Genomic DNA, 14,267 nt, shown 5'->3' with positions numbered 1-14,267 from the left:
TACTTATGTAGTAATATTCCATTATTGCCTGCATATGGCGTTTGTCTCCTAACTTATGCGCTAGAGCACGCTCTGAGTACGATCATTTTCTAAACAGACGTACATGTAGGATACTGAAAAATAAAATGAATTTTCAGGGCTTTCAACAGTCTCAGTCAACGTCAGCATTTCATAAAATTCCTGTGTCATTATAATGACCTTGTTAGAAAATACATTTACTTTTCCATTACTAAATTTTTAATTTTCTAATGTTACTACTAATAATAAACATTTTGTAATTTTAGAATTTTAATAACTTAAACAAATTTGCAAAAAATCATGAAGTTGATTAAGTTATATAAATACGGAATGCTGAAGCCCAGAAAAAAATATCATTGTTCGGACAAATTTGATACAGTCATGTTCTGACAAAGAAAATTATAGTTTTAACAACGAAAAATGTGGAGATAACGAACAATATTCGAGCTTAAAAGTCCATTAAACGTTACAAAATAGGAGCAGAGCAAACACGGACCTCTAAGACATCAGAGGTGAAATCAGGTGCCACGGAGGAGTGAGCATCCCCTGCCGACCGGTCACAACCGCTGTGTGCTCCTTGTCATGATCAGGAAATAACGGGAAAATCCGTCGACAATTCAGTATGTAAATAATGGCCTAACAATTAGTATGAAAAAAAAATCAGTCAGCATTTGTCTTAATGAAAGATTGTATTTGCTGACAAGGTCATTGTATTGACCGTAGAACTTAGGAAATGATGACCTTAAACGAGAACTGCTGATATTCTTGTTTCATTAACTTGTTGTTCAATACTTGCCTCGTTTTAGAAATTGTTTATACGTAGAGCATGCTCTGGCGTATCGAATCAATTGAGAGATATAAACCCCGTATGCAGGTGATAAGAGTATATTGCTGAAAGTTGACGATTGCAAAGTTAAAGTCATCACGTTTATCATAAAGCTTTGTTGTTAGATTACCATTGACGTCTTTTTCTAATAAAATATCCAAATATGAAACAGATGTTTCAGACTCTGTGGTGTCTTTTATCTAAAGCTCACCGGGATATATCGTGTTGACATAAGAATGGAAATAACCATTGTTAATTGACAATACGTCGTCGATATATCTAAATGTCGAGTTGAAGGCCACAGCAAGCGTTTTCTTCTTTTCACGTAATAGATTTTGAACAAATTCTGCTTCATATGAATACAAAAATAGGTCTGCTAATAACGGGGCTCAATTGGTACCCATGGGAATTCCAATAGATTGTTGGAAGACCTGGTCTCCAAACACCACATAGATATTGTTGATCAGAAATTCGAGCATCATGTTTGTTCTTCGTTCGGACGAACAAGATATGCATGGACAAATAAGTTCTTCTTAAATACACTTAGAAGAACATAGATTCAAATGTTTTTGATCGGAAATGTTCCGGCTAACTGTTTATTTACTTGGACAACTTAGCAAATTACATACTGGATATTTGTTCAGACAGATTTGATGTTAACTTTCTTCTTTACAATTTATTCCTCTGATAAAGGAGAATATCCAGAAAATCAAAGATAGTACAATGTGTAAAGCACATGGCTTGTATGCACTTTGGGGATGAGATATGGATATCTACATGGTCAAGTTTTTTTTATTGGCTTCATCTGTTTGTGGTTTTTGGGGTTTCCTGACCCCAGTATCATGAAACAGACCTAGACTTAGGATATTTTTTATCACCTGTAAAATGTTTCTTGATTATTGAATTAAACTCTAAATTTGCAGATAACAACACAGTTGTGAAACAATATTGACAAATATTTTAATTTTTGTCCGCTTTACTTCTTCAACATTTTAGTACAACATAAAGATTTTGACTTAAAGCCCGAGATAATAAGCAAAGATGTTTCATGTTCCCGGGGCTTGGAAGTTTTACTTACAGTTTAGGTTAAAATTGCTTGCATATTCACTTTTGTTTGCCATATACAATGAATAGTTTATTAATGCTTGTTCTTTCAGTTTTAATGAAAATGTACCAAAAGTATCTAAAACATCACACAATTCTTATTTAAATTGTAAGATACTTTTGCTCTATCTCCGAAAATTACTTGCGTTTACACTGTTAAAATAATTGACTTTAAAATACATGCACTCAAATGCAACTTTATTAATCGGTAGAGAGACATTAAAAAGAAGTGTATGGGAAAATCAAAGGAAAAAAAAACAATACATGTAATACATGTACATTTGCCAAATCAAAATAGGATTTTTTTTTTCAAATAATGTAGATTGAAGTCGATTTATGTTGCCGATTTATCATAATAAATACAGGTCATTTTGTTCGAAAAATTTAATGATGCCAACCTATAATCCCTTTATCCTCATCTTAATAATACCTCAGATGAGCATTTTGGTCAACGGGCCTGTTGATTTATAATTTTTACTCTTTTTAACCAAAAAAAAAAAAGGAAAAAAAAAAAAAGAAAAGCATTTATCCCTAACAAAATGTACAAGGAATCATTATTCTACTTTACGTTGGGTACGAAAATGTATGAGGATTTTAAGGGTGATGCCACTCTTTCTACAGGCAAAAGGGTCATTTTTCGCTGTCGAATATTGACCGAGAAATATTTTTCGACGTGGATAAATGACCGGGAGTCATTTTTCGACGTCAAAAAATAAGCCCGGACATTATTCTATGGGGGTCATTATTCGTCTTTTCACTGGAATATTTCATGAAGCGCTAGTGCAGTTTGTTAGAAGACCATAAACTGACAATGTAACAAAATTTTCTTCATATGTTTGAATTTAAATGTTATATGAAATTGCAATTTTTTCAGCAATTACATTGAATAAAACTCAAGATATTAAAAATCAAAATTTTGACTTATGTCTGTTCTCAGTTTATGGTCTTGGGGCTTGGTCTCCGAAGAGTAGATAAATGTTATCAATCCAGCATCCTTTTAATATCAACTTTATAGTACTTGTGTTTTTAATCAGAGTGATTTTTAACAAAGTAATATTGTTGATGAACAATCACAATACTGTATATCATTATATACCTGCTGTATTCCAGTTATAATTAATTATAGTGTCTTATTTTAGGAAATAGACCTTTACGTACAACAGATAGGTTTGGTAGCTGTCTTGAAGTGAAATTCTTGCCGGTATCTGAAAAAGGATATTAGTTTACAAACTTATCCATGAAAATATTTTAGGATTCAATGTGTGTATTTTTGTGCGTGTTGCACATGATGATGATGAAACTCTGCCATTCAGTTAAGTAAAAGGTGACTGAAAGTCTGCTGAAGGGTTAATGAATGTAGGAGTTCTGCCATTCAGCGACTTTTCAAGTCCTTTCAGTGAACATTCAGTTAACTGACTGGTGTAGGTTCATCCTGTGTTGGTGAATATTGGACATTTCATTTATTTGATTCCACTTGACCCTAGCTTTTACTGGGCAGGCTCTGGCCAATTTGGAATCTCAGTTACTCATAAAAATCGGTTTTTGACTGCAACACTGGATGCCAAGGTCCACATTTATTAAGTCCGATTCGTCAAAACTCAACAAATTGCGACATATCGACGTTGTTATCGGAGTTAATCCATTGACAACTATATTGACCCGCTTATTTGGTCCATGTAGTGACGTCACGCCAGTACAATCTCGTTTTTAATCGCTTCGATATGCGCTGGATTGGATTTAAAATAGGCACTTTCAAAGGACGAGAACTCCGTTAATTGTGCAAGGGTTTTGATCCGTTTTTTTAATTTCAAAAAATTAAAAGAAATTGCGATCCATTTCCATTTCACAAGATTTGAAAATTTCCAAGTTCCATTTTCCTTGAAGAAACAATTGTCTACGATATCAGAAAGCCTATGTATTTTAATTTATCGTGGGGAATGGTTATATAAAGTGCAGAAAAGTAGTACGTTTTAATGTTACTGACTTTTGTTTGGTGATTTTAAATTTCTAAAAAGTTTTCAAGTTGGAGTTTTTGAGAATTTACATTTGATTTACACCGCTTCTAGAATATACTGTAGCACAGAACGTCTGAAGTTTTTTCCTTTACAGCAGTTAATATTTTTGTAAGGAGTAATGTATCTTTGTTTGTAAGAATATTAATGAAACTTTGGAATCCAGTATAGATAAAGTAGATCAAATTCACCTTGGATGGCTGGAATGCTAATTATTTAAACACTGAAATGTGATTTTGAAGAATTTCATCCTTAGAAAGTAAACTGTTAGTGTAAGCTGGATTTCCATAAAATATATAAAATTTGCACTTTTCAAGAAATTTTCAAAATTTGACTTTTGGGAGGGCTGGGATATGCCTTTATCGTATAAAGTTATTTGTCAACTATAAGTATTTATAGTATTTGACATATTAAAAACGCGCAAAGCTGTATAATAGTGTAACTGACCACCAGGAAAACCTATTCCTCACAAAAATGATATTCAATTAGAAAAATATTAATTAAAAGTTCAACTTCATAATCTTTCTTTTCGCTGACCACTTAACCATGTTCTAAAATTTCAGTTCTATCCTTCTTTGGAGGTTCCGAAATTCTCGGTCAATGCACCGTAAGTTTTCTAAAGGCATTGATTTTACCCGCTTTACTATGGGTGTCTATCTTCTTTCTTTTCTATGCTCTGAATAGGATACTAGATCTAGATAGGAAGCAGTTTCAGTTGGGAGGGGCAAACAGTTTCAGTTGGGGGGGGAATATTACCAAACAAAAATTCCTTGACATGCAAATTAAAAAAAAATCCTCATACGTATAATTATTAAGGGGGCACATCTATAAAGTAGCCTTGTTTTCTCTAATAAATTACAATGTATATATTAGCAAAATTAATTACCCCCCCCCCCCCCCCCCCCCGTTGATACAGGCCTGTTGCCTAGGTAATTCTCGTTAAAAAAATTGGATTGACAATCTGTGAAAACACAACACGTCAAATATTTTACAAGGAATTTTCTTTTCAATGAAAGTGGAAAGAAATGAAAACACACAAACAATTGTTAGACCCTTACAAGAAGAGAACTCCAACACTCAAGAACACTTGTAGTGTAGTCACTTAAAAATGGGGTCAGCAAACTTAAGCAAAAACTGGATCATATAAGATTTCAGAAGTCCTGTACATTACAAAGATTACTAAATATTAATAGTATATTGTTTTTATCCAGTTCATAGCCTTGAAATTATAATCAATTCATCATTTCAACACATTTGTTGACTCCTCAGATAAAGCTTGAAAGCTTGGAAGCTTGAAATCGACTATGTACATAGCTCTAACTCGACAATTAAGAAATCTTCCAGCCGGAGAATGTCGATGTACACTCAAATTCCACATACAAGCGGCCATCTCCTGGACCCCGGCTCTGAGTGCGAATGAATACTTCATCCCCGACTTTTGCATTGGCCACAACGATGGCTGTTTCCGTATCTGCATCACCTGTTTCCTGTGTGTCGCTTAGAGTCCCGCCATATATTGTTCCCGCAACAACGATTTCGAGACGCACGTACTCTTCGACGTAACTGAAGGCGGTCCAGGTGAAGACGTACGTTCCTGTTTCCGGCACGGTGAAGATACCAGTAGACGTGTTGTACGCATTACCGTTGTTTGTTCCTGTTTTGTCGTAAATAATGGTTTGGTTTGATCCTCGAATTGGAACGGTGGAGGTCAGCAAAGCATAAAATGATGGAGGGGTCTCTCCTAAAGTAAAAGATAGACGCAATATGCTATGTGTATAACGTTCATGGTATGTTCAAAGTAATGAAGAAAAAATAAAACAATTATGGCGTTTTACAAACTAAGTCAATGTTTCAAGTTTATAAAATATAGGCTACTCAAATAAAAAAAAATAAAATAAACAAGCAATTAACCACACATCCTCTGTTTAGCTCAAACTTTGTTATGAAAAATCGACGTGTCATAATTTTTCAAACTTACATACGAGAAGTAGTAATTCTTACCAGTTCTGCTATTGACATTACGGACATCATTCTTTAATGATTCAAGTGTCCCTTCCAGCTGAATGAGCTTTTTGCCTTGGAAATCCGTGACAGTTTGCAATGTTTCATTAGTCACGGCCAACGAGTCCCTGATTTCTCGGACATCTGTGTCTATCTTGAAACGGAGTTCGGTATAATTTGTTTTTACTTCGTTCTGGGTTTTCAACAACAGGATATATTGGTTCTTGATATCCTGCTTCAGTGTTCTTTGTGATAGGTCAAGGTTGCCATATTGTGTAGCAAGGTCGCTTTTCAGAGTACCGAGAGAAACATTTTGTTTCTCAAGTTCTCCCCGTAGCAGTTTGTTTTCAGACTCCAATGTCTGGATTCTTCTCTCTAGATTATCGAACCTTCTGTATATTTCGTCAGAATCAGAAATGCGGTCAACGGTACTCGCAAAAGTCACAGAAATTGATGCCAGGAAAATTGTAACCAAAACTGTTTTACCAAGCATCCTTAATTTCAACAGCAGTTATAATGAATGATACTGTGTTCACTAGAAAATAAAAAGCAGTCTGAAGTGTGAATTTCCGTTTCACTCAATCCTAAGTTAAGATGTTTTGGCTGCAGTATACGAAGCTGTAAGTAGATGTGATCATGTTGTAGTATTTGGTAAAGCGAGTTTCGGAACAGCATTTATATTAACTTCCTGTTTACCACAAGAAAGTTTTATAGTTAAACAAGGACTAAAGTCACTGCAGTAATAGCATATGTTATTATTTCAATTAATGTGTAATTGAATAATCTTTCACTTCTAGCGAGTCATATTTTAAACAAAAGCAAAGAAATAACTTTCAAAAAAGATTTTTAAAAAATATTTTAAAAGATAATGTATTCACAATAAAATATAATTTTACTATATGTGCATCTCAGTGATACAAGTGCATTCAACATGGATAAATTTCCTAATTTTGTGTCTTTTCTTCAATATATTTAGTGACCATTTGGCATTATATATTTATATAGGGGACTTCAAAAAATTTACTCCAAATGTATGAACTAAAACTACAATCAACTGTCATTGTGAAAGAGGCAAATGATACCTACCTGAAAGTAGCATAATAGCTGAAAGTAGCTGAATCACGCTAATAAAATAATTGCAACATTTCCAAAACTTAGTTTTTATCAATCTATAAGATGATGGTAATAAACAATGAAAAGTTCTTACATGAGAAAGTTAAAAATACTGAGGTCATCATTGATTTGTATATTCAAATTGATAACTGAAGGAAATAGAATCAAACGATAAAAATTTCATCTTTCTTCACATTCCGATGTTTGTGAACCCAGAAGGCATTAAAAAGAATTTCCGAGACAAATATTAAAGTGACATCTTCAGTGGGAAATTTTGTTAACTTTTTTGTATCAAGAAACTGATGGCAAGACTGTATTGTGGAAATGGAAATCATTTCTCCCGTGATATTGATTGAATTGTAATGCTGATTTTGCAAGAGTGCCAAGTCTTGAATTTTATAAAATTATTTATTTCAACATATTATGATATGCAAAATTTAATATTTTGACAGTTTTCCATTATATTTATACATATGTAACCTGAGTTTTTGGAAACTTGGGGGTGGGTGGGAGGGGGGTGCCCTCACGCCACTCTAAATCCGCCAGTGCTTCCCTTCCTATACGTCCCATCCCTAAACACCCACCCCTTCCCCTTTTACCCTCTCGTCCTTTGTTTCCCTTTTTTCTTGCAACACATTTTCCCATCTTCAGTTCTCTTCCCTTTCTTCCACTTCTTGCCCGGGAAACATGCACAAGAGTTTTTCCTGTACAAGTTAATGATATAAAACATTTTGATGATCCCAAGGAAAATGGCGTCGTCACAACTGTTGAGGAAAATGCCGGAATTTTTTATAGCTCGTTTTCCATTTTTCAATGCTATTAGCTTACTCCTTTTACTTGCAGAGCGTGCACAAAACGAAAGGTATGTCGAAATTGTATTTTTGACTGCAACTTCTCGTTGAAATGTTTTGATCTTTTTCAGATATCAAGGTTGTATCGAGGAAATTCGGTTTTTACAGGTTACTTGCTTTGTCAGTTTGAATCAAATAAATGTTTTAATGTTTTGAAAACACCAGCCTTCGATTTATATGTTAATTTCAGTAACCCTTATTAAACAATATTAAGATTTTCCCAGAGCAATATATGCGAACGTGTAAATTTTTTTCAGGACATAAGGTCAGGTAATAACAATTAAAATATATTTTACCAGACAAAGCATTTACATACCAGACCGAATTTTTTCTTTAAATTCATATATCTTATGATACTGAGATTTTTCCTTTTTAGGGGGATGGGGCCAGGTTGGGGGGATGAATCTTGGGTATTCTCACTTTGATGTTTAATAAGACCTAAAAAAAAATCCATCGTTATGGTTTGTTATAGAAAAATGATTTTAAAGAAATGAACAAGCTTATTGATATGTTTTATGGTGCCACGTACCGTTCGGGCGAGAGCAGTTGTATATCATAAAAAAAAAACTTTACATAGCATACAATTTAAACTTTATCCGCCTCTTCAAACCACATGAGACAGTCTAGACTGTGACGTCACATGCCATCGTATGTAAGTAGCATTTCTGTAATTGAGTGTAAATAGCCTTTTGCAATTTTGTAACAAAAGAGATATAGTAGATGCAATTATTTTTTGTTTCGTTTAAGCTCTCTGCAAGAACTAAATCTTAATACATGATTACTGTTGGACTGCTTATTCCTGATTGTTGCATGGAATCCTGGTAGCAAAGGAATTCTGGGAAGGTTTCACATGAAAATTTGCTTGACGAATATGCAGATTTTAATTCAAATTTCTCTGTTCATACAAGTTAGTCTATTGAGTTCACTATTAATAATTTTACTTTGAACAGGTTGTGTGATTGTACATAAATTTGCTTTATCTAGTGAGCAGAGTTGTGGAAAACTGCCGGTCATGCCGGCAAAACCGACAAAAAATGCGTGTGACCGGTAAAAATGCTATCGATGTCGGTCCAAATGACTGGCCCCTTTTTTTCTTTTTTTTTTAGTTAAAGTTTTTTTTTTGCTTTTCCATTTCTCTTCGGCGCACTTCCTAGCTTAATAATGGTACCTTATATGCGATTGCGTAATACTTTTTCTATACATGATCCAGGCTATAAATGAAAGCGAAACCAGGATGGTCTCATGACCTATTAAATTTACAGCTGGGGCAGAATTAGGTAGAAAACATAAAGAAACAGAAAAATTTCGACAGAAAGAATTCAAACACAGTTGGGAAAAGTGGTAAATCTAGTACTTCCGACTGTCTTGGATTTGGTTTTTTCATTGATCATTTTTTTCCGCCAAAATATGGCTGAAATATTGCCGACTCAGCATAAAACAACAATCAATCAATCATCATCGATCGTTCTGAGATCTTTTATCTATGCACAGAATTTCTAAAATTTTCTAGTCTCATTTTCTAGGTTAATATAATTCCCAAATTCATAAGTGTTTACAAAAAAAATTACGTTTACTATGCTGAATTAGCATTGTCACCTGCCCAAAAGCGGTGAAATCTAGTATTGTTATAAATTTATGCAAAAAAACAAAAATGGAAGAGGACTTGGAAATGGAGACTGAATGTTATATTATTAAGTAAATAGATATAATGAAGTAAGTAAATGTTTTGCCTTTTTAAAAATTTTTGGGACTTTCTATTTCGGACAGGCAAAAATCCCTATGGACCGGCTTATTTTGTCTTCTTGCCAGTGACTGGCTATTTGAAAAAGTTTTCCACAACTCTGAGTGAGTAGATATCATGTGTATTCCAAGGCTTGCTGAGTGACTATACACCATTTCAATGAGTTTTATAAAGCAGATATAAAATCACACAAACAAAGATGTTGTATTTATCTCATATGATATTAAGCTTTTAACAAAACTTTGAGATCTGATGATGTCATCCTGTTGACATTGACATGTGGAAAGAAAGTTATTTGCAGAAACAAAATATGAAATCTTGTAATGATTTTAAACATATGTGACAATCTGTTGGAGATTTATTTCATACAAACTTTTGACTGGAAGTTGTAATAAGTACTATAAGAAGGACCGAGGATTCATGAATTCTGCTCTGATTTTGTGTATGGTGATAATGCTAGCCTACTCGTAGATCTATGGTAACTTATATGTGTGGCGGTCAGACGGGTTCGATCGCCAGTGGCCAGATAGCTCTGTTGGTAGAGCACCTGACTGGAGATTCAGGGGGCCCGGGTTCGAATCTCGATCTGGTCCGCTGCATTTTTCTCCTATCCCGTTACATTTGGTGCCATGCCATGCCCTGGAAGTGACAGGTGAAATACCTGCCAGGGAAGAGCCTGGGTTGGAGTCTTTGGGGGACCAAAGACCTTTAAGGAGGGAGGAATGTGGCGGTCAGACAGGTTCGATCGCTGGTGGCCAGATAGCTCAGTTGGTTGAGCACCTGACTGGAGATTCAGGGTGCCTGGGTTTGAATCCCGGTCTGGTCCGCTGCATTATTCTCCTCTCCCGTTACATATGCTTATAGTATAATCTAAGAAAGCATTGTTGAAAGTAGCTAGACTTTCCTGCATGGTCAAAAGCAACTTATCTGCTGGGCCTAATGTTGCCTATGAAAACAATTTTTCTTGAGGGGGGGGGGGGGGGAGGGGGAAGGAGGGGGGAATATGGTAACATATTACATCATTGCAGTAGCCATTTAAATTTACTTTTCATTGATGTATATTGAATCAATCTTTTTCTTGTTTTAATGAACATTAGTTTTGCTCCTTGTTATTTATTTCATAACACAAGAATTTTCACAATTAGAAGTTTCAATAAATTTACATCTTGAAGCAAGGGACTGTGTCAAAACTGGAAGTGCTATTGATGAAGTATACTCATGGATAAAGCATAGGTTTATCTAATTGGTAGTATCCCCTACACATATTACATAAAATCATATACAATGTTCTCTTTTTCTAATCATCTGATTCTTCAAATTGCAATACACAGTTTCAATGATTTTTTTTCTTCAACTTAAAACACACTGTAAATATATTTTTCCTGAAGTAACTATTAACATGATTAATGCTTAGTGCTTTTAAGTTGATTGTATAATGAAAGTAAGTTCCCAACTGAATATGTGTATGAGCTGCTTGTAAGTATCTTTTCATGTGTATTCTGTAACAGAGGAAATTTTAGGGGGGAAAAAAAGAATCTTGATGGGTTTTGAATCATGCAAAACTGCTACTGGGTTAAATAAAGGAGTTAACCGGAAGTAGAACTCTTTAATGAATAACTTAACAAAGTTAATAGCAACTTGGCTTAAAGCAGTAAACTGCCTCCAGTTATGATTGTCAACCCAGGTAAGGGGATATCTGAACTATGATCAACGCTAAATGAAAACACAGTTGTAAGTTTTATAAATTTAATAAAGTGAGAATTAACCTTTGTAAATGATAACAAATAATAAATAATGATCAAAATTTAACAAACAGAAAAGTCTTTGAAATTTGCACAGGATTAATAGGGCTTTATCAAAAATGTAATTTAATCTGGTAGGTGATTCACAATAATCTCAATGAATAATCTCAATAAATAAATAAGTAATTGAAAAATGTAGTAGAAAATGGGAGGAATGTGGAAAAACTATGAAAAAATAATTTATGTCCCTACTGGGCTTCCATACTTATGAAAGTTGTCAAAAATCCTATAAAATGAATGAATTAGAAAAGTGTAAAAGGAATGAGCTACATCACCCAATATGACTACTATCAACACTCTAGAGTTGAACTGAAAATATCAATGCTAATTCTAGGTTCTAAAAATAACTGACCCAGAAAATAAACAACACCCAAAATAAATAATAAATAGTGGTTCTAGAAAATAAACCTGTTATCTACATATCCCTAGACCAGGCAGGACTTGGAAAGGGAAACTTAATTTACTTTAAATAACCTACATCCTAACCTATCATATAACTTTATTCTATAAAAACCTACATCTAACCTATCATAAAGTGCTCGCTCAGCACGTGCTAAATGAAACCTATAATTCCGTGTACCTTGAGGTTGGCATAAAATCAGAGATAATGAGCCATGAGGCTTATCCCTAACCAAGTGAAGTAAACTGCTCGAACACGGGTTTAAATACCCTAGCAAGGTCCAAAATAAAAACCAATGACTATCAAAGATCCTAAAGCTAAGTTAACCAATCAGAACACAGCTATCAAAAGTACTACAGAAAGACTGCCAACATGGATGACACTTCCTGTTTAAAAAGTAAAACATGTGGAATTTCAACACATGTCCTAACTTATAACAGACACATAATAAAGGGGTTTTACGTAAGTAACAACTGAAAACAAATGATAAATAGAATAATCTGACTGAAATATCAGCAAATACTTGTAAAATATTATTTACGAAATGATGGCTATGAAATAAAAATCTAAATCACTACATTCCTCCCCCCTTAAAAAAAACAAAATTTACAATAAATTTTCGTTTTCAAATATGATATATATTAAATGAACAAAGTTAATGTTTATATCCGCCAGGAGGAAACCTCTCATCCCTAGGGTTAGAGTTGTCTGGAAGTGTGAACAATGGTTCCTGTGAAGAACGTTTCCTTGCGCTTGCAGCTAGGTCCCTAGCCTGCTTGTGAATGGCTGGTAGCGGCATCAGGTAGCCCTTGGGATCGACATATCGCGGGTTGGAAGTGTAACGCTTCCTAACACAAAACTGAAGATCCTTATGATCCTGATGGATATGACGATACATGTCATTGTTCTTGTAGAAAATTTGACAACAAAATAAACTTGGACAGTCATACATGGCGCACATGTCCTTATGAAAACTCAAATAATGGGCTCTGTAACTTCCAAGTTTACGGAACAAATGAGGGCGAGACGGACAGTTCTGTATCGGGCATAGCTGACCTGCCTCCGGCCACACAGTAGCCACTGCCTCCTCAGCTTCAAACTTTTGTAGTTCCAAAGGGTCCACACTTATATCTAAAGTATCCATCTGTTAATTTTTGGAGAAAATTGTAAAACAAAGATTAGAAAAGTATTAAAGCAGATTAATCACCATCAATGCAAGTCCTGAAGTCAATTTATCTCTATGAAAAATAACTTTTAAAATTAAAATCTTAAATTCTAAGACTTAATTTAAATAATGTCTGAATGTATGGAAAGTTAATCAATATAGTTATCTACCAAATTCAGAATCCACTGAATAAAAACCCCAAAAAATGTTATCAAGTAGCGCGCAAATACTTATAACATAATCTAAACAAGGGATGACCATGCATCACCTCCCATAGATAAACTATAAGAAAAACTTAAGTGTTGATTTCAGCACAGTACAAGGGAGATAATTTAAAGATCATCTACGGTCAGTATTAAACTATGAATACCAAGCTCTCAATGATTCATATCTATTATTACTGTTGCTGAATAAGCCGAAAGAACTGAAATATACTGTTTTGACTTCTAGATAACTATAAATCATTGCCAACTACTGTGTCTTATTAAATAAATAAAACATCTATCATTGACCTTGTGTCCACTAAAGTCAAAATCAGTGCTAACTTGAATGTTATTCTCAAAAGAAAACAAATGACTACCAAAAACTAACTCATTAGTAAGTAATAAAGATCTACTTCTTAAAACTAGAGTAAGATATTTCAAAAATTAAATATCACTTGTCATCACTACAAAAGGTCAACTCAAACCTTTTATATATTATATTCATATTATATATAGAATTCAAAAATAAAAATAACTATTTACATAGGCATTTAAAAAAAAAATAAAATGCCTAGATGCCTGGTCTCAAGGAGAGTAGATAACAGGGGGTTTGATTGTTCTACCCCACCTTGACTGTCTAAGGGGTTCAGGACTAGGTAAATTAAAAACAGGAGGAACAGTCTCCTCAACTTCCTCTTGATCATTAAAATCTACAGGAGTATGATCTACAAGGGGTTCAAATGACTCGTCAAGGGAAGTAACTACTGGTGTCCAGTTTCTAGGAGGTAAAATGCCTTCATAGGGTTTTAACTGATCTACATGTACCACAATGAGAGGGCTCTTAGGGTCTCTTTGAACTTGGTAAGTCACATCTGTGATCTTTTTAATAACTTTATATGGCCCTACCCATCCTAATCCTAACTTAACACCAGCTGAGGGTGGATACCACCTCCAGACAAAGTCATTTTATGAAAACTCTCTAGGTTTTAATCCCCTATCATAGTATTTCTTCTGTTTTGATGCTGCCTGTC

At 34.3% G+C, this 14,267-nt stretch overlaps 3 protein-coding genes across 3 annotated transcripts in view; 1 reads left to right on the top strand and 2 right to left on the bottom strand.

Annotated features, from left to right (window-relative positions):
- Positions 1-14,267, bottom strand: part of LOC133185180 (zinc phosphodiesterase ELAC protein 1-like) — a 295,055-nt gene that overhangs the window by 217,870 nt on the left and 62,918 nt on the right. The gene's annotated exons all lie outside the window — the stretch shown is intronic.
- On the bottom strand, positions 4,945-6,469 carry LOC133185211 (uncharacterized). The gene is made up of 2 exons (XM_061320311.1): positions 5,962-6,469; positions 4,945-5,701 (listed from the first exon to the last, which is right to left on the bottom strand). The coding sequence occupies exons 1-2, from the start codon at positions 6,452-6,454 to the stop codon at positions 5,289-5,291; spliced, it is 906 nt and encodes a 301-aa protein (XP_061176295.1). The 5' UTR covers positions 6,455-6,469; the 3' UTR covers positions 4,945-5,288.
- Positions 7,824-14,267, top strand: part of LOC133187715 (transmembrane protein 101-like) — a 16,157-nt gene continuing 9,713 nt past the window's right edge. The window contains exon 1 of the mRNA XM_061323150.1: positions 7,824-7,936. Within this exon, the coding sequence (XP_061179134.1) occupies positions 7,824-7,936 (113 nt within the window). The remainder of the gene's footprint in view (positions 7,937-14,267) is intronic.

This window comes from Saccostrea echinata, unplaced genomic scaffold, assembly GCF_033153115.1.
Source record: "Saccostrea echinata isolate AGI-Se365-2 ecotype Australia unplaced genomic scaffold, CSIRO_AGI_Sech_v1 ptg000001l, whole genome shotgun sequence".
NCBI classification, from domain to species: domain Eukaryota; kingdom Metazoa; phylum Mollusca; class Bivalvia; order Ostreida; family Ostreidae; genus Saccostrea; species Saccostrea echinata.
This window is presented reverse-complemented; position numbering and strand designations above follow the sequence as displayed.

Excerpts from the sequence above, each read along its gene's own strand:
- LOC133185211 (XM_061320311.1), bottom strand. The coding sequence starts at position 6,454 with ATGCTTGGTAAAACAGTTTTGGTTACAATTTTCCTGGCATCAATTTCT. Across the intron at positions 5,702-5,961 it reads TAATGTCAATAGCAGAACTG|GAGAGACCCCTCCATCATTT; the intron begins GTAAGAATTACT and ends CTTTTACTTTAG.